At 42.9% G+C, this 20,813-nt stretch overlaps 1 protein-coding gene across 3 annotated transcripts in view; it reads right to left on the bottom strand.

The window, feature by feature from the left end:
- ALK (ALK receptor tyrosine kinase) overlaps positions 1-20,813 on the bottom strand; it is a 296,490-nt gene that overhangs the window by 8,835 nt on the left and 266,842 nt on the right. Inside the window, exons 13-25 of one of the 3 annotated variants that reach the window (XM_035322364.1) lie at positions 20,104-20,254; positions 17,576-17,707; positions 16,689-16,833; positions 15,618-15,800; positions 14,017-14,115; positions 13,186-13,338; positions 11,832-11,930; positions 10,726-10,912; positions 8,721-8,811; positions 7,748-7,812; positions 6,236-6,365; positions 2,150-2,247; positions 680-772 (exon numbers count right to left, since the gene is read on the bottom strand). In XM_035322364.1, coding sequence (XP_035178255.1) covers positions 680-772; positions 2,150-2,247; positions 6,236-6,365; positions 7,748-7,812; positions 8,721-8,811; positions 10,726-10,912; positions 11,832-11,930; positions 13,186-13,338; positions 14,017-14,115; positions 15,618-15,800; positions 16,689-16,833; positions 17,576-17,707; positions 20,104-20,254 — 1,626 coding nt within the window. Of the gene's footprint in view, positions 1-679; positions 773-2,149; positions 2,248-6,235; positions 6,366-7,747; positions 7,813-8,720; positions 8,812-10,725; positions 10,913-11,831; positions 11,931-13,185; positions 13,339-14,016; positions 14,116-15,617; positions 15,801-16,688; positions 16,834-17,575; positions 17,708-20,103; positions 20,255-20,813 lie in introns of those variants that run through there. The other 2 variants (XM_035322365.1, XM_035322366.1) reach the window with 2 other exon arrangements.

The following is a 20,813-nucleotide window of genomic DNA, read 5'->3' as shown; positions in this document are numbered from 1 at the left end:
CTTCAAAGGCAACTCTGAAAACTCAGCATCAAAGCATTCATCTTGACAGGTGGTTCTGCTGACTGTATGTGTGTGACACATGTTACTTTTTCCCAGCAGAGTCTGATACGACAGAGGAGCAGGGTAGGGTCTCTTTGTGAAAAGGGAGATAGGGGGAAAAACAAAAACAAAACACAGTTCTAATACACTTGGTTGTTGAAAGTAGCACTCTGTTAGCATCACCTCAGGCTGTCATACTGGCAGACCTCAGGCTAAGCAGAGCCAGGCCTGTAGTAATTGCACAGAAGAATCCCCAAGCAGAAAACAGAGAAGCTGAAGCTCTAGAATAAACTGTGTGTGTGACTGAGTACAAGGCTTTTCTTCCTCTGAGTCAGAGGCAAATCAATTCCCCAGCAGAGCAGCACAAGTGTGCAAGAGGGAAGAAAAAAGCCTTCCATAGACATGAGACACAGAAGAAAGCTCTCAGGGAATGTGAAAAGTCTCCAAAGCACCGTTCAAGTACAGGTGAAGACAAAATACAATTAACATATTAGGTGGGATTCATTGGGGTTAGGTTCTCCACTCTTGTCTTGCTAGAGTTAAACAGAGCAGCATGTGAGCTTGCTGTCCTACATGAACACTGCTCATCTCTCATTTTAGCAAGCTTCCACTTGTGAATGCCCTTGGCTTTAGCTGTTACCTGTATATATCCCGGGCCATGCCAAAGTCTCCGATTTTAGCCACTCTTCCAGGCCCTCGACAGGTAAGGAGGCAGTTCCTGGCAGCAATATCCCTACAAGGAAAGGCAAGAAAAGCAAGAACAAGAGAAGAATCATTCAATTGTTTAGCAATTTTGCAGAATAGTACCTATTTTCCTGAGGTGCAGAGACCACCCAGAAAAGTCAGTGTTTACGGGTAACTAGAAATGTCCCAAATTCTAATCTCCCCCAACAGTTTGAGCAGTTCTGCTCCTTAAACATTTTCTCTTTAAACTTCGCTTAATTTTTCCAGGGAGTTGCAAGCAGTGCGGCTGATTTCAGCAACATACCTCTTCTAGCATCAAGATGCCTGGGGAGTGATCCACTGACATGTTCCTACCATGCCAGTTCAAATGTTGTCAAACAAGTATCAGAGACAGGAAGAACAACAACAAGCAGGAGTGTTTTGAAGACAGGTATCGGCCTGAATCTGTGCATGCAGGTAAAGCTCCATCTCCGTCTCTGCTGAGCTGAAGTACACCCTGAAATCTGACTAATGCGGTGGCACCCCTTGTGGATAACTCAGAAAAGCGAACTACACTCTGGCCATAGCAGCTTCACAGGCCCCTGCAAAGCCACATGCTGGTACTGGGCTCTTCTGATGTGGGCAGAGTGGCCACACACTTTCATCATGAACAACAGCAGTACTGGACTAGTGGGAGCCACAGACCAACTGCTGACATCTTTACCTCCCTTGTTACTGCTGACTTTACAGGTGGGAGGCAACAAATGTGGCTGCTTCAAACCACTACGCTAAATCCTATGACATTCATTCACAATTTTCTAACATTAGGGCTGCCAAATATTTATAGACGATACTAGGGAAGCTTTAACACATGGGAAGAGCACCTTGAGCTCTCTGCCATATGCAGTCTGTTTTTTTTTTTTTTTTTTTTTTTTTTTTTCTCCTTCCTCCCTGTATTTGCGTGGTTCTAAAAAATGCTAGAGGCAGAATTTGGGGATCTCATCAAGCACTGTTCTGCAGGAGCAGGTAACAATAGTCACAAGGTGTTGTACTTCTGGCTTTACCTGTACAGCCCATTCTTCAAGAGGGAGGAGAAAAAGGTTCCAAGATGAACAAAAAGACACTAAGCAAAATTCATAACAGGGAGGGCTTTGAAGACTTCTGTCACAAGACTGTGTTTCCCTTTTGCCAAGTAGCCAAACTACCTGCATAAGTGCAGGCACTGAAAAAAAGAGCTCAGGATCTTTGATAAAACTACAGACCTTTGCAACATGACCTACAGCAGCATTTCTGTTAATTGCTTCTATTATTCTGATTTTATCCACCTTGCTTAAAGTTGTTCAGCCACTAGAGAGCAGTAGGACATAAACATATCAAGCAGGGCATTATGAGTCATTCTGGCCTGTCTGCAAGTCATGCCCTTGCTGACACAGATGCCTTCACCTACCTGTGAATGAAGTGGTTCTCCTCCAGGTACTGACAACCACAAGCAATGTCATGAGCCACATGGAGCAAGTCCAGCATGGAGAGGGAGGAAGACTGATTCTACCAAAAGACAAAAGACAAATATGGCTTAAAAGCAAGAACACAGCATGATTGGTTGTTGATACACCACAGGATGTGCAGGCATGATGTCATTCAAATCCCAGACAGAATCAGAACAGATGGATCCAATTTCCCAGCTCCATCAGGATTCTACTTTAAGGATCTCCCCGTTTTACAAGACACAAATGGATTTCCTCCAGTTCTCATGGAAGACACTTCTGAATTTTCAGCATGATAATTTTTTTTTTTTTTTGAGGAGGTATGACCTGAACTGGTCCTCAAACACTTTTCTTATATCATTTCTAGCTCTCCTCTAAAGTCACCTTCAACAACGAGAATGACATTTTGTATAATGGCATGAGTCACATTCACTCTTCCCCTCCTACACATCTGTGTAGGCTTTATCTTGCCCCTCAGAGCATTGACACAGGTTTGCTTAGCCAAGGGCTATGGAAGATGAGGGCTGCTAACTGCTTCTGCCTCTGATGAAGTCTATGGCCTTAGCCAGCAGGGGACAGATGCTTTTGTGAAAAGGGCAGGCTGAGCAACAGCTCACATAGTGGGACCCTGAAGCCAAACCACCAGCTTCTGCTCTGGGGTGTTAACCATTGATCCCTGTGGCCAATCCTGTGGGGGAGGAGGGAACTGATTCTGCCAGAGGGCAAACAACAAACAGCTGGGTGGCAGTGATTGCTTATTCCACAGCAGCCATTTGCTAGGGAAGAGTTTATCTGGGGGCTTAGATGTTTGACTAACAAACCTCTCCCACCCTCTCTCTCTCTCTGTTGACACCATTCTGCCCAGTGCTCACCAGGCACACCTGTGCGTGGGACTCCTACTGATGCACAAGCCAGCACCAGTTCTCCAGTAACAGTGACTGCTGGACCTACCAGCCTGTCTGCTGTCGTTGTAAAGAAACACTACTCAGAATGATGTGGTGCTGAGCCACCTGCTCCAAAGCACCAATAAGTGGGACTGAAAATAAGTCCATGTTCTGCAGCAAGATCTGCGGGCAATAGTTAAATACTGGACATTGTCTAAACCTACAATAGTCCTCATGTTTTCTTGAGAGGTTAGGAAAGACCTGGCCTCAGTGCTTGCCAAATGAAATAATTGAAATATCCTGTATCTTTTGTGTGAACAAAGCCTGTTTTTTCAGTGTGGTATCATAAACCAAAATGGTTTGTGACTACACATCACCTGCCTATATGTTATTGTTTACTCAGCATACTTAATTGCATAGATGTACTTAAGTGATTCTTTAAAAAACTGGACTGTCATCCCCCCACCCACCTCCCCATTTCTTTATGCAGCATAACTATATCCTAAAAACATTAAAGCCTCTCCCCACCCACCAAACACTGTCTGGGGGAGGGGAGGATTGTCTTTTTCACCTCTCTGAGTTGAAGTGACTCACCAGCTCCAACAGAGCTACAGGAACAGAGGATGCAGGTGCCTTTCCCTCCCACCCCCCCAGCCTTCAAGGAACAACCAAGGGGAAATGAATACCGCAGTCTACTCATGCTCTCCACATCTGAGCAAGGCTCAAAAACCTGAAGAGAAAGCTGAGCAAAAATCCCCGTTCTTTACAGTGCAATCTACTGCAGACCTGAGCTATACTGCAAGGCAGCCTGTACCTTGAAAACACAAGCTGATTTGAACAACATAGCTTTTCTTTCTCCTTTTTTTTTTTTTTTTTTTTTTTTTTTAAACGAAGGGTTTGGATTAATTTTGCAAGAGATGCAGCCTTGAGATACTCAAGAATTCACTTCACAGCTGCTTACAGCTTTTGCTCCCTAGATGAATGGACAGTGCTCAGAGCAGGGGGCATGCTAGAAGCACTAATGTGTCACTAATGTGACACCTGCCTTGGTGAGGATGAATCTTGCTAAAGGTGAATGAAATTCTGTGTATTGTTCAGTGTAATCACTGCTCTGTGCAACAGGCTGCACAACACAACAAGAAACTAGAATTTATCTTCCAGGATTGTTCTTTGATTGCTTTGCTATGAGTGAGAAAAGCCAGCACTGAACTTCCTAGAATAGACAGTTCTGCAATGCTCCTATTTCAGGCCTCTCGGGATCTACCAGGACTGCCTCTCTCCAGAAGAGGGGGAAGGAGATATCCTGTAATAGATATGAACTTCGTTACAAATGGAATGGAGAAACCCCTCAAGGCTGGGGTTTTCTGGACCCATGGAGAAGCTTGAATCTGAAACTTACAGAGTAGGCCTGGCTGGCATAAACTGATAATTTTCCACATGAATCAATTCTATTGTATTGGGAAGCCATTCCAATGCCTAACCATTCTTTCTGAGAAGAAATATCTCCTCATTTCCAACCTGAACCTCCCCTGGCACAACTTGAGGCCATTCCCTCTGGTCCTATCACTAGTTACCTGTGAGAAGAGGCTGAGCCCAGCTCCCCACAGCTTCCTTTCAGATAATTGCAGAGAGCAATGAGGTCTCCCCTGAGCCTCCTCTTCTCCAGACTGAACACCCCCAGTGCTCTCAGCCACTCCTCACAGGAGTTGTGTTCCAGGCCCTTCACCAGCTTTGTAGCTCTTCTCTGGACATGCTCAAGGGCCTCGATGTCCTTCTTGTAGTGAGGGGCCCAAAGCTGAATGCAGCACTTGAGATGCGGCCTCACCAGAGCAGAGTACAGTGGGACAATAACCTCCCTGGTCCTGCTGGCTGCACTATTCCTGACACAAGCCAGGATGCTGTTGGCTTTCTTGGCCACCCGAGCACACTGCTGGCTCATAATCAGGTGAGCATCAATCAGCACCCCCAGATCCTTTACCTCTGCACAGCTTTCCAGCCACTCTGCCCCAAGCCTGTGGTCACAACAACCCCATGTAGCACTAAAGTGCAGGACCTAGCACTTGGCCGTGTTGAACCTCATCCTGTTGGCCTCTGCCCATTGATCCAACCTGTCCAGGTCCCTCTGCAGGGCCTTCCTACCCTCCAGCAGATCAACACTTCCCCCCAACTTGGTGCCATCTGCAAACTTACTGAGTGTGCACTCAATTCCATCATCCAAAGAGGATGGGCCCCAACACCGACCCCAGGGGAACACCACTGGTGACTGTTGCCAGCTGGATTTCACTCCGTTCACCACCACTCTCTGGGCCCGGCCATCCAGCCAGTTTTTAACCCAGCACAGAGTGTACCTGTCCAAGCCATGGGCTGCCAGCTTCTCCAGGAGAATACTATGGGAGACCATGTCAAAGACCTTGCCGAAGTCTAGGTGTACTATGTCAACAGCCTCTCCCTCATCCACCAGGCGGGTCTCCCTGTCATAGAAGATGAGGATGGTCAGGCAGGACTTGCCTTTCATGAACCCATGCTGGCTGGGCCTTATCTCCCAGTTGTCTAGCACATGCTGAGTGATTGCACTCAAGATGATCTGTTCCGTAACCTTCCCTGACATTGAGGTCAGGCTGACAGGCCTGTAATTCCCTGGGTCCTCCTTGCAGCCCTTCTTATAGATGGGCATCACATTAGCAAATCTCCAGATATCTGGGACCTCTCTGGTTGACCATGACTTCTGAGAGATGATGGAAAGTGTCTCAGCAATCACATGCATTCCTCTGTAAGAGCAGAGTTTAAAATATGTGTATATATATATATATATAAATTTGGTTTTATTCTTTAGATCGTGTCTGCAATGCTACCTAGCAAAGTCCAGGCATGAGGCTCCTCTGTATAACCCCAAGAACATTTGTTGCCTATATGACATATATAGACTATATCCTGCCTCGAGATCAGCCTTCTAGGTATAAAAAACTCTGACTCTCTAAAATGCTGGGAAATAGTAGCTGCATGGATCAGTGCTTTTATAGTTACCTATTTGCCTTGTGTCATCACTTGTTAGTATTGGGTCAGAGGTTGGACTAGATAATCATGGAGGTCTCTTCCAACCTAGATGATTCTGTGATTGTGTGATTCTGTGTGATCAGCTTACTAAACACAATTCAATTTTCTTACCGGTCTAGGCCGTGTCTCTCTCAGGAACGATTTCAGGTCACCTCCAGCCATAAGCTCTAGCAGGATGAAACGGGGCAGTGCCTGCAAGCTCACTCCAATACAGCGCACAATATTCTGATGATTGAACTTGCTGCAGAGACAGGGAGGCTCAATAATGGATCAGCTTTTATCCAAAAAGCACAATTATAGAAAATAATCAAAATATTTTGCTGTGGGGGGTTGTGTGGGGTTTTTGTTTGTTTGTGTGTTTATTTTCAGAATAAGTAACAAATCCCAAAGGCATAGTAACTGGATAAAGGCAAAGCACTACCCTTGCACTCCATCTGTCTGCACCGTGCAGAAATGGAGTTTGGAGGAGGAATAGATTGAAGGAGTGGCTTCCTATATTCTGCATCCTTTTTGTGCTACAGCAAGACTTGTGGGTCATAGGAAGCAGAGAATGTCTGTTAAGAGTTTATCCCTGCATTCCCTATCCTGGAGTAAAGGTTGGACAGGGAAAAGTTGTTCCAAATAACATACTGATACAGGGATCAGCTTATTGAAGGGATATACCTCAAGGCCTAGTGCTAATAGTTCCTAATTTCTCCAGGCCTTGATGTGATGGGGAACTATTTCCTTGGATTCTAGGACACAGTCACTGACACATGAAATGACAGCAGCATTGTGTCAATGGCATCTCTTCACAGTCAAACCAAAACTCCTGAGGTTTGTTTTTTCCTCAAGCTCTGGTCTCTAACAGAAATCTGGAGCCCACAGCAGAAGAAGGATGAGGAGCTGTTAGAGTGGGCCCAGAGGAGGGCCAAAAAGATGATCAGAGGACTGGAGCACCTCTCCTACAGAGACAGGCTGAGAGAGCTGGGGATGTTCAGCCTGGAGAAGAGAAGGCTCCGGGGTGACCTCATTGCGACCTTTCAGTACTCTTTTCTCATGTAGATAATGATAGGACAAGGGGGAATGGTTTTAATCTAAAAGAGGGGAGATTTAGATTAGAGATTAGGAGGAAATTTTTCACTCAGAGGGTGGTAAGGCACTGGACCACGTTACCCAGAGAGGCTGGGGATGCCCCATCCCTGGAGGTGTTCAAGATTAAGTTAGATGAGGCCCTGAGCAACCTGATCTAGTGGGTGGTGTCCCTGCCTATGGCAGGGGGGTTGGAACTAGATGATCCTTGAGGTCCCTTCCAACCCAGGCCATTCTGTGATTCTATGATTCTATACTTCTATGCTTCTATGATTCTATAATAAATTCTGAAAACTGGGCCTGAAGATTTTGAACTTGGATAATGAAAACTAGTGTGGACCTTTGTGAAAACGTTGCCCTTAATCATCTGGTCCCTTAGCTTCTTCCTCTGTAAGAATAGAATAGGATAGTAATGCCTATCCCTATTGTAAAATATTGATCACTGTGGACATCACCTCCCACCTCTCTTTTTTTTTTTTTTTTTTTTTTTTTTCTTATAGTGCTGGGCTTTGCAGGCCTATATAAATCTTTGTTCATCTTATTCATACACACCTAATAATGAGAGCTTCCATGAGGAAGTCCAGCTCATCTTGCTCTGAACACACTTCTGGCAATGTCTGAAAAAGAAAGAACAGGTTGACAAGGAGATGTTTAAACTGACAGGTGTAGAACACCTGACACAATCAAAAGCACTAACATCGTTTGCAGTGATCCTTGTTTCTCCAAAAGAAATCTCACTCTAATAATAGCTAGACCATTATAAACTAGACCGTGAAGCATGTTGGAAGATAAAGATCAGGATGCATTGTCCATCAATTACACTGTCATCCTCCTACCAGTGCAGGAAATACAAGAGTGCAAAGGGAATAGTGCTGATATATGGGACTCTACTGTGTAGAGGAGGAGGAATGAGACCATAGCTCCTGAGCTCTCAGAAAGTTCAATACCACTACCTCCCATCAAAACTAGGAACTATAACCAGCAGTAGGATTATGCTGTTATGTAACCTCTAGGAGAAAACAAGCCAGACAAGCTTCTGAAGGCCTGAAGTATCCTTACAGGGTCCCTTAGGATTTAGCTATGCACCCAGTGCATACCCCTCCTGTAATGGAAAGACTCCTGCCTACAGCCTCTGTGATGTATATGCCAGGGGCTCTTGGCCACATTAAGACTTCTGTCCCTCTGACTCAAAGGCTTTGGACAGGTTACCACCCAGGAAGAGCATGCAGAGAATGGACAGAGGGTGGGCTTATTTCTCATTCTCGTACTCTACTGCAGCTGTATGGGAAATCTTTGTCTACTTACTACTTACAAACAACTTCTTTTAATAGTCTCACAAGCCCATATGTTACAAGCTGTACCATCACTATGATGGATGGAAGTGTTGCAATAGAACAGCAACCTTTCTAGACACATCCTTCAGGGCTACAGAAATGCTTAATCCATCTTCATTTTTATAATGCATTGGGACTCTGAGGTGGAAGGTGCATGAAACCATCATGATAACTCATACACTGTCACTTACTTTCACAGCCACCTGCAAGGGAGTGGGGTCGCTGGGGATCCCTGCCACCTGACCTTCATATACCTCACCAAAGGCTCCGTGGCCCAAACCCCTGGACAGACCAGAGAAGACAAGAAGGTATTACTACAGAGAACACACATTATAATGCTGTGGTCACAGCTAACAGAAGGGGGTCACAATTTTCATGGCAGTGAAAAAGGAAGAACTGGGTGCTGGCACTGTTATTTCTGATAATTCTCTTTACCCTATGCAGCAGATGGGACCTTGATGTAATCTTTCCTGGACCTACAATGTCTTTCACTGGTAGGAAAAACAATCCTCAGAAATGAACTGTCCCCAGTGAAATCAAACTGCTGGCACTACAGAGTGTAATGGGTAGCACTTTCTGCTGCTTTGGTTTCAGTGCTGTAGTGGTGGGTTCTCCAAAACAGGTCAATAAAGACAGGTCTTAAGCTTTGGCATTTGCACACCCTAAGCATAATAGTTTGCATGTTTATGTATCACCACTAAAGAAAATATTGAACAAGTAACTAGGAAGCACAATGGTTCTCAAAGGACCTGAATTTTAAATTAAGGATCTTTCCCTTGTTTGTTTTGTGATTCTGGGTAAGTAAATAGTGATGACAGCACTTTGTAAAGCTCTAGAAGTTTATGCTGAGAATTGTTACTGTCACTGATCATATTATGAAACTTATAGTTTTATTTTGATTAAGAATACAGTAGAAAAAAAATACCCTTTCACTAAGGCTCTCTTCTACAACAAACACTTTCCTGGTAGTGCCAGGTCTGACCTCAGAGCTGCACTGAGTGTCCTCCAGTCTGTTGCAGGCTGTATGCGCATGGGCCATTGCCCTCCTAGTTTAAACAGGTGCTGCTATGAGCAGTCTACTCTGTTGAGAGCAGTGAAACAGCAGTGAGGACTTGCACTGCCTGTGACTCAACCACTTCTTTAATAACATTTTGTAGGTATCAGCTTGAGACACCATTGTCTGCTATACCTGAGCAACTTATTACAAACTAAGGATATGAAACAGATCTCTACAGCTCATAACTCACCCACCTCCCCAAAAGCAAAACTTCCCTGCCCCTGTCAATTCCCAGCTGCATCCTCTACTATCTGCAGCTTGCCATACTTCAAAAATTCTTTCAGAGCCGAAGTGACAACAGCAGCAGCAATACAGGGTAAAGTTCTGGTTACACCAGAAACTTCCAGATGCAGTCCAGCAAGATCTGCAGGTAGGGGGGAATGTCATAAGGATGTGATAAGCCTGCAATGCATTGCAGACTGCATGGACTACTCTGAGCATCATTTTTTTTAGCACCATAAGGTCCTCTGTCTTCCAAGCTCTACTTTCTGCTCCTACTTCTTGGATTTTTGTTTAACAAACATGGTACCAGGGTAATGCCATATTCACCAGTGGTGTGCACTGTAGAGCACCAGAAGAGCAGGGCGGGAAAGAATTCTGAATTTTCAAGTCCTCTGCAGGAGACTATTTCCAACTTTCCAGAAGTTCTGACCTAGACCTGGCTGTCCTGCTCGCTTTATATTGCTATCTTTTTAATTCTGGCTCGCAGCCTCAAAACCATTGCTTTTCCTCAGACTGTATTTAAAGATGCCATTCTCTATACCTAAGGTCCCAAAGAGTCCCCTGCAAGCCTTAGGCTTTGCAGCATTTTATCCGTTAATGCTGGAAATTGGCCATTCATTGCAAGTCTGCAAAAGATGTGTCTGAATTACTGGTGATGACTCTTCAGTTCCTCTCACGATTTCAGAAGATTAACACTGCACCTGTAAAAGGTTAAGGACACAGCCAAAGTCTAATCCCCTCCACATAAACCTAACTACTGCAGATTTATTATCTTTCTAGTGAGAAGGGGCATAAGTCTAAAAGTGTATGAGTATTTGCATGTGCCTGCGTAAGAGACATGAGTTCACATCTGCGTAAGAGAGCCAGTATATGTCAGTATTCAATATGGGGCATAGGGAAGGCAAAGATGAATTTACCGGATGAGGGAGATGTTTTTGCGAGGCACCTCTTTGAGGTCGCTAATGGATGTGGTCTTTCCTGCAAAGCAGTAGTTGGGATTATAGTCTGTCATAATAGTGGAGGTACGCAGCTTGCTTAGTTTATATTCTGGGCTCTGTAACTCCATCTGCATGGCCTGTAGCTCCTGGTGCTTCCGACGATACACTAAAGGTAGAGAACACAGTAAACGAGAGACACATATTCCCTTTGGAAGACAATGGTAGCTGTGCAGCACATCTCATTGGAATGAGATGCATGGTCAGATTCTAGTGAATCAAAACAAGCAGTGACACTCACATTTCTGCACATCAAATAATTACAGATTGAAAATGGAATCTGAAGTTATCCAAAAACCTTTACAGGCTTGCTCATGGACTGCTTGGAAAAAGTAAAATGAATTTCACTTGTAGAAAGATCTGATTTCACAGATCTGAGGTTTTTCTTTTGTCCTGTTTAGTTTAGCTGGACTTTCCAAATCCAATCTTGAGGGAGTCTTGCTATAATCAACTTTACTAAATCATGTAGAAGTGACTAAAAGCCTGAAATAAATTATTGCATCACATTGTTCAAAAAGGATAAACTAAACTGTTACCTCAGAATAAAATATTGTACATAAAATGTATTTATTTTGCAAAACTTCCTGTTTCTAAACAAAATAATGGGACTAAATGTGAAATCAGCTTAAAATAGTTTTGTATTCCTTGAACCACTTCACTGATATCTATGAAATCTCATTGGAAATTGTTAAATCTGTATGTAGGCATGCAAATAAAGAGACATGTTTTTAGATATTAAGCACCAACAGTTCTCACAAAACCAGTGACACTTCTGTCCTGACAGCTTTACTCCACAACAAAAGCAATAATATCTCTTTAAAGAGGCAGTCAGTAACTGAAACCTCCTCAAATTGGTCAATGTGGTTAGAAACAACTACAGAAAACCGAAGTTAAGGAGTGTACGGGGGAAGATGTCATTAAATACAGCAGTAGCTAAAAACCTGAACCTTTTTTTCTCCCAGGGCCCAATTATTCTTGGCTCAGATACAGCCCTCATATGAAAATATCTTTTGCAGAGAATCACTCACCTATCATGATTCCTGAAAAAGCCAAAATTAAGGCAGCAACCAATGCTGAAGTCACTACAGACAAGACCAAGGAGAGAGGGAGATGAACCACTGGTTCAGCTGTAAAAGAAGCATGAGAAAAAGGAATTACGTTTGAAATGATCTTTCAGTACCCACTTTTTTGCAGGCAGATTCTTCTGCTCTTCCCTCCATTTACTCATCTGCTGCTCCTATAGTGTAGAAGCAACCTCTGACATGATCAGCTCTCAGGATCTATGACCTCAAACATCTCATTATTTCACTTTTCTATTCCTGATATTAATTGATATCAATCCATTAAAACAGATGGTTTTCTTTCAATGAATTAACACACACTCTCTGGGTAAGACCATAAAAGCTGGGGACAGGAGCTGGAGAGATGGAAAGAACATTAAATTGCCTGGTCTAGAGTGCTGCTATCAATGACAAATCAGAGCAAAAGCAGAAGGACTGCCATACATCATCTCCTAAATGTGTCTAACCCAGGCAGACAAAACTGATAACATGTGCAGCTCAAAGTACTCCATAGCTGCATCCTCACTTGGATCACAGGCCACTCAATGACCATCTATTAAGGTTCACTCGGCAAAATGACCACGCTTTTTACCCACTTTACAGATGGGGATGGTAAAAGTACAGAACGATTTTCCCTTACCAATGACAAAGCTGAGAGCAAGATCCTGAAACCCTGGAATCACTTGTTGTAATAGCTGGGCAAGAACATGAAGGAAACCTAGTAACTGAACTCTGAGCTTTCAGTTTCTCAGGTGAAGCAAATACAGATACTGTTTATCTTCAGAGACCGCTCATGCAGATTTTCTTACAGATTCTGCACATGCACTTTATGTGTCCAAATCCACAGGAATTACACTCTCCTGTACCTTGTACTTTTTGTTGTTGTTTTCTTAAGAGGACTGTCCTGGAAGTTAAGTTTAGCTGGAAAATTCCTTTCGTGAGTAAACTTTCATGATTTCAGAGCAAAATGGAAGCATCAGTGCAACCAGACATGTTGCTCTTTGTCTCTTGAAGACAAAAATTGACTCACAGCACTCAGTGCTGCCCAGTATGCCACACATATCCTATAAAGCAAACCAGTGACGCTGCTGTTTGCACCATACCTCTGCACTCGTGTGTCTATGTTCTAGCAAAGTAACCCTTCAGCAAACACCAGCAGGAAAGAATGTAACATGCAACAGAAAACCGGTTTTAAGAGAGAAACTAGATAAGACTTTCTGCATGTTTACATGCAGAAAAAATGTAAACTACAAAATCTACAGATTTTTACCATTCATTTTCTGTTTCATACCCTATCAGCCTACCTCTTACTTCTACTTACCTACACAAGACACACCGTCCTCAGCCAATTCTGTGCCCGGCTCACAAAAGCAAATGACTTTTTGAGTCTCAGGATCAACACGGCACTCGTCCATCTCACAGTGACTGCAGTTAAGGTGCAGCCTAATATCAACCTCTCCATGCCCTTCTGTCACTAAGGAATGGATGAAAGAAGCCAAGTTAATTACTGTAAAGGTCAGCCATATCGCTCCCTTGGGCACTATCAGAAATGGAGGCCTCATCTAAGCAATTGATTTCTCCCCACCTTCCATGGCTCCTGTCCTTTTCTCATGTGAAAAATAATGACCTGCTAAATGAGCCCCACTGCAGCTGAGGTGCACTGGCCCTCTTTCAGCAGGTAGTTGTACCAGGTTTATAAGGAGGCTGCTGCCAAGCCTAAGAAAAAACTGTCCTTTCTGAGTCTGTGGGCTTCACCCTCCTCTTTCCTGGTCCTTACCCCCTCTCAGACAGAACACTGCAACATTTTTAAAACCCTTTGGCTGAATCTATCAGGCCAGAGTCCCTTTGTATTTGAACATACTTCTGGCTGTTCTAAAGCAAACATTTTTTTGATCAAATATATGTTTTTGTTATTTTCTGAACACACTGAAAACATATGCAGAACATAGTCTTTGGGGCGAACAGGCTTAGAGAAGGCTGGAGGGGCAGTAATCTGGGAAGCGCAAATGCTTCACTGGACTTTGTTAAGCAATCTTTCTCCCTCGTGTTCAGAATGACACTAAGACGTATCCAAAGGCTTTTAAAGTGTCCTACAAACTATTCTTAACATGGAAGAAACTCACTGAAAGAGACTTCTGACCAACATGAATACCTTTAAGTGCTGGAGTGTATAAAGTACCAATTGGATTAATAAAGGACACACCATCCTCCCCATCCATCTCTGGGTCATTGTCCTCTGCAGCATTTCCACCTACATCAAACCAGAAGTTACCTTAACAGACTGAGGCTCATTAGCACTAAAATACGGATAAGCATGCATAGCTTCAGTGTATTTAAGGAGACATCCAAATGAGAAAAGAGAATAAATCAAAGTATTCAACATATAGGGAACACTTTGTGGGTTGTGATATGAAACACTGGACTTCCACCTCTAGAACTTCAATTTAATAGCTACAGATTGTTACAGTCTTAGTCCTGTTTTAGGCAGACTGTTGCAAACTAAGGTAGGAAGTTCATCTTTAACCATTTGGATGCTGTGAAAACACATAAGCCCTTCTCAATATTAATGTGGCCAACAGATTGGAAAACACCAGTGCCCATGGGCTAGTTCAGTATCCTTGTTGATTGAGGTAAGTACTGCATCAGCAGAGGGAATAAATTATCTGATATCCTTCTTCTCCTTTGCACCCTGAAAGCAGGGTGGTCCACCAGGAATGGAGACTGAAGGAATTTGTACTTGAGTTGCTAATTTGTGCTTGAGCATATAGAACATATCAGGAGCAAAGTATGGGAAAAGCATAGAACGTGTCAGAAGCACAGTATGGGCCATATATTTCATATTAAAAGCATGCAAGGATTCCCCCACCCCACCCAAATATATCTTCTTTATTCCTGTTTAACCATCTTCAGTGCAAATCAAAATTATGTCATGTGAGGCATTCTGTTGGAAAAAGAAGCATTACACAAAAAAAAATCATACAAAACATGCACTTAATCATTTAAACTCATTACTTCTCAGGATTTCAAGCCTATCATGGACTTGATTTAAGCTGTGGAGAACAAAGGGTTAAAACATCCACCATAATGCAGATGGCTGAAGAAACTATGTGGCCCAGGAGATTAAGGATTAGTAGAGATCTTGAACCCGGTCCACGCCAGTTATGATCAACATAATGCCATCTGACAGCCGTCCTGAGACCCACAGCACATGGAATTAGTTCCTTGTTGACTGAAGTCAACACCACTGTCACTATTAAGAGGGGTCCTGGCTGGCAGCCTGAGCCCAGGAACCAAAGGACAGTGGAGACCACCGGCGTAGGACTGAGGCCTACCCACAGCAGGGCAGGGTAGAAGAAGCTGCATCCTTCCCCTGGCATAAAGCCTGGCTGCCAGTCTCCAGGACCAAAGTACTCAAAACATGGGCGCTGGCAATGGAGCACCCAGGCTGTGGCTCCTGCTTCTTCAGTGCTATAACCCCAAATGGGTTAGTGCTCAAGAATCACAGCAGGATCTTGATGGCACATTTTTTCAGAGTGCAATGCCAGGATTACAGCTGAAGGACTGACATCTGGCTATTTGCTCAAAGACTAAATGCCATATGTTCATCTAGTGCTAAAAAGGAAACACACAGACATACTAATACGTAAAGTCTACAATCAAATATGCTATCCAGAGGAGAATTATCTATCAGCCTTTTGCTAATATTACTGCTAAAGGAGGGGAAGGGACACCTTGAACATGAAGCCACTTTACCTATATATCCTCCGCCTCCTCCACCTGAGGAGCACCCCCCTCCACCCCCTCCGAAACCCCCTCTTGTCTCCCACCCCCACTTCTTCATGGCCTGGGGGCAGGATCTTCCTCCAGTAGCACCTTCTAGCAAGGATTTTCCTGACCACAGGAAGGAAGTGTTATCATTCCAGCCACCTCCACCACCTGCAGTTAAGAGAAGAGAAAAGGCATAGCTAAAGGTTATTTTTGTGTATAAAAAAATGTTGTTGGGATCTGCAGAACAAGCACTCATTTAAAACACCTCATCTGAAAGTAAGAATCTCATTCTTCCATTAGAAGAGATGTCCTTGCAATAGAGTGCTACAGTGACCTCATTTTAGGGCTTTCAACCACGCTCATCATCTGTACCTCTTTTCACCTGCTATGTAAGGACTAGTATTTCCAATGGAAAATGTCAAAAGGTATCCCTACCTACTCCCCAGCCACCAGCTACTGGCTTACAGAGCCTTCCCCTTCTCTTCACACACACAAAAAAATACTTAAAAAAAATCTCTATGTCATTTCTAACATGGAACAAAAGGAATTTAGTGAAATGGATGTGAAAACATCTCCTAGCCCTGCTCAAAATAAAACAAACCACTGACTCACTTTCAGCTTTGCAGCTTTTTCAGTCCAAGTTCTCTACACAGAGAATTCTAGCTAGTGTGTAATTAGCCTTCTTCTGCATAAGCTAGGGAGACTGTGAGTATGTATACATAGCACAAAATAGTGCAAGGAGCTGGATGGTCTCAGCAAACTCCCACATCAACAAAACCCAAAATAAAAACAAAAACAAAACCCCAAAACAACTGAAAAATAAAACAAATGTAGAGGTACCACATTACTCTGGGAGAATGGTGCCACTGCTATGGCTATACCATCTCTGATACCCTTATTTAGGCCAAGTATCCTCTATTGTGGGTACATCCTACATTTATCTGTTATAATTCCATGCTCCTCAGACTGTTTTCATGAGCTGCACCTCACCTCCACTGGATCTGAGAGTACCAAATATTCGCAATGGTTTTCTTAAAAAGAATAAACTTCCCATACCTGCAGCTCCTGAATTTCCATTCAGCCCTGGAACAGAGGAATCATTCTCCAGCCTTTCTGGATGAAATGTATCAGTTTTGGCCCTGTAGGCCCTTCCACCACCGCCTGCTGCAATTATCAAGGGGACTGGTTCTCCATTCTCCATCTTAACAAGTTCAGAAATAGAGGCAGTATTCAGACTGAGTCAGACTCACAGATGGAAGTTCAGCCACATGCTCATGACTGCATGTTGCACTAAACAGGCCAACAGGCATCTAGGACTGCTGAGCACTACAAATTAACATTGCATTATTTATGTACCAACATTCAAAAGATTAATGAACTGCACGAGTCCTACCAAGTTCTGCAACTGAGAACAGTGGCATCAGCAGCTCTGTGAATTGTACCTACAATACTGATAGATCTTATAAAGCTTGTAATGCTGCTGTGTGATAACTTTCTGTTATCATCAAATGAAACAGATAAGGGCACTGCTCTACATAGTGAAATGCAGTATCTCCACTGGTAAGGGGCAGCTACACTGGAAACTGTCTGAGCATGCAAAGTTATGTAGAATTGTGTAGAAGCTGGGTGATTTAAACATATGAACAACGGTGTGAAACTGGCATTTGCAAGGAGTACTGTCTCAGACAGAACACGACAGTAAAGATTAAGTGTCCTCTAGCTGTAGGGTTGGACATATAAAATATACAGGCTATATTCAACTTTTACATTGCATTGTATAAGCCACAAATGTATCTGAAGTTTAATGTTCTACAATGACAAATTTGAATAAAGTCCTGTGGAATTTGCCCTTAGCTGTAGTTTTATGCTTCAGAATCTTAGCTTACATTGAAAAAATCTGATTCAAACTGATGCAAAGGTGCACAAAGACTATATTTCCATACCTTAAATATATAAGTTGCTCCGCCCCCACCTCCACCTCCTCCTGCCCATTCATTGACACTTCGGTTTACACGTATTTCTTCTTCAATCACATTGTTTTCTCCAATACAGACTTTCTGAATAATGTCATTAGTCTGCAAACAGAAGAGCAGGGCTGAATTCTGGCGAGAAACCAGAATCTCTATGAGATCCTCATATACACAGGCCTTGTGGTCCCTCTACCCTCCCAAACCACAGGGCCGACAAATGGTCCTCCAGTGAAATGATGTATTCAGAAGTTAATGTTCTTCTAGAAGAATCTCATTTTTTGCTTCAGCCGTGGTCAGAAGAATTTGTTACCATTTTAACTGAATTATTTTGATGCGAAGTTCCATGCTGATGTCCATCACCATGAAATACAGCTCCATGAACTGCTTACATACAAGCATGCAGCAGAATTTCCTGCAAATGTTTTGTTTTATTAGCCATCTGCATTTCACAAGCAGGGGAAGGGAGTAACCCATCAATGTGTTGGGGCCAGGCAGCCAGTGTATGTCTATCCAGAACTAAGGTGTATTGGAGATGTACCAGAGTTAGCTTTAAGGTAAGTAGCATGGACAGTAGCAATGAGCTCAGCATAGATTAACCATTTATCCAGACTTTCAAGCAAGTTTTGTTGTTCCTCTCAAGCTTGATCTGTATCAGCAATTATATTGTAATTATCAGAGCTAGCTTGTTCAAAGTCTACCAAAACAGGTGTTATCCCACCTTAGATTGCAATGATGACACAATGTTAATGAAAATTCCTAACTAGAAAGCCTCCATATTTCCAGTTTTTCCACCAGTTAGCACCAAATGTAACGAACTGTCTGCATTAGGCAAATCATGGAATTCACTAACTAATCTCAAACAACACTAATCCATCATTCCTAAGTACTTCTGGATCTAAATTAGCAATTAGCAATTTTTTAGCAATTACCTAAAAAGGGTAATTGCTGCTTCGATATTAAATTGGAGCACTAAAGTGCATCACAAGATGGACTCTGCTTTGAGTATCTGTAAGCTGCAAGCACTGTTACTAGCTTATTTCATTTTATAAGTTTCTGAGTAACATGATCTTGTTATGCACACTGAATTCACTGGGTTAATGACACTTTATGGGAAAATGCACAAATAATTGCATAGTGGGACTGTTCTTCTGTTTCCATCTGCTTTCACATATGTGTTTTCCTTTGGAAGAGGGATGTGATAAAAACATCCTCCTCAAGTTACAGACTATTCTGTTAACGCAGCATGTGTTCCAGGTTATGTCAGAGAATGAATGGCATCCATTCTGAGTGTGTAGTCTTGTCTATGGAACTAAACAATCCTTCTTTACCTTGTCTTCCCTTTCCTTAATTGATTTGGAGTTGTGTGGGGATGATTAATAAAATGGCAAAGTCGATGGCTCAAAGGAGCCACCAGATTGCAGCTGAATAAAAATAAAAATAAGAATCCTTCACAGCAAAGACATAGCTGATTAGAATCCAATCTAGTAAAGGTCCCTTCTACAAGTCAATACAATCTCTTTGCCTCCATGAAAGAATTACAAGAGCACTCAATAAATTCTTACTGAGATTACAGTGCCCTGCAATCTAATATATTCCATATATTAGACTGAGCTGGAACGTCCTAGTTATAGACGTTAGATGGAAGTTTGAGTTAGGGCATTTCCTATTTCAAAGAGGCTTCGTATTAATGGTTTGTTTGTAGATGTGTGTAATTCCAATTTTAACACTATTTACTTCAGCACCCAGCCTTAAGAACCCTTCTTTCTTGTTTACATTCATCAACCTTTTTCTGCTCTAAAAGACAGCTAAGCTTTCTCTCCTTGGATGCCGCCATTTAAAAGCTGAGAAATGCACAGCATTTAATATTCAAACCTGTAGGTGAAATTTAATCACATAATGCTCAATTCCCTCCATAAGAATCTCTTATTCCCCCATTCTCCAAGAAATACTAAAATATTAACATATTATTATGCCTGCAAATGGCAGAAGTTGTTCCTTTCCATCAAGATCTTTGCAGCAACATTTAGTTAATAACACAAAGCTAAGGACTGACTCGGCAGTAATTCATTTCTCTCTCCTGTTCCCATACAGAGAGTAAGTAAAAGCCCCTGTCAGGTTGGCATCTCCAGCTGTAGAGTATTATGACAATGGCAGGGCTGGACTCAACAGCAGAACAAAGAGAAAGCCCTGTGAAGTCAGAGGGTAGGAAGGCAGGGTTGTCTTTTCTCTCCAACCCTGCCCACAGATGCTCTGATCACTCAGATCACGCAGATGCCTGATCAGAAGTGTATTTTCAGTGGGCCCTGAATGTTGAAGAGGAAGTGAGGACAGTGACATGGTACTTTAGCTATTGACATTCAAGACCTCCTAGTAAAACTGTAGCTATCCCTTGAACCACATAATGTTAAATCCCCTAAGGACAATGATTTTCTCTGCAAACAGATAAAACTCCACAAATCTGTAGAAGGTATTAAGGCAAAATAGAAAGGACAGTCACTTACACTAGGACAAGCATCTTCTCCTTGCTGTCCCACCAAGATATACAAAGTATCATCCTTCTGGAGGTCAAAAATTCCCAGTACAGACACGCCGTGGGACCTCACCATAGTGTTCTTCCCTCCTTTCCCACCAGCTGCTCCATAGCCTGAGATGCTGCGGGGAAAAAAAATAAAAATAAATAAATAAAATAATGTGGCACCCGAGTTGTTCCAGACAAATGGAAGATAATACTAACTACCTGTGGGCACTGGGTTCTTTGCACTCCTGAAATGTGCAGTGTCACAGGGCCTTGCCCCAAAGACACGGCACTCTAAATATATCTAAACCCAAAGCTTGAAGACTTCTGCTTTATATGTTTGTGAACTTGGGTAGCTACAAAACAGCTTCTTTCACACCGATTCTTTGGCAAACACTTGCTGATGACACAGTGAGGAAGTCCCTGCAGTTTCAAACTTTAGTATATGAAAAACATCTTGTTTCCCAGAAGGCATACCATTGACAGGCTTGCAGCAAGCACTAGAAAGAATGGAAGCAGGAGAACCAAGTACAATGCATATGGCTAAAAGGAACATTATATGCAAAATTGACAGGGAGACTTGAGAAAGCAGACCATAACTGGTCCTGATACTGTCGACCAGATGGGAAACAGTTCTGCAGTTTCCAGGACCAGAATGTAGAAGAGTAGATGGTCACACTACCTGCAGTAAACAAG

Source organism: Oxyura jamaicensis, chromosome 3 (assembly GCF_011077185.1).
Source record: "Oxyura jamaicensis isolate SHBP4307 breed ruddy duck chromosome 3, BPBGC_Ojam_1.0, whole genome shotgun sequence".
In the NCBI taxonomy this organism is placed as follows: Eukaryota; Metazoa; Chordata; class Aves; order Anseriformes; family Anatidae; genus Oxyura; species Oxyura jamaicensis.
This window is presented reverse-complemented; position numbering and strand designations above follow the sequence as displayed.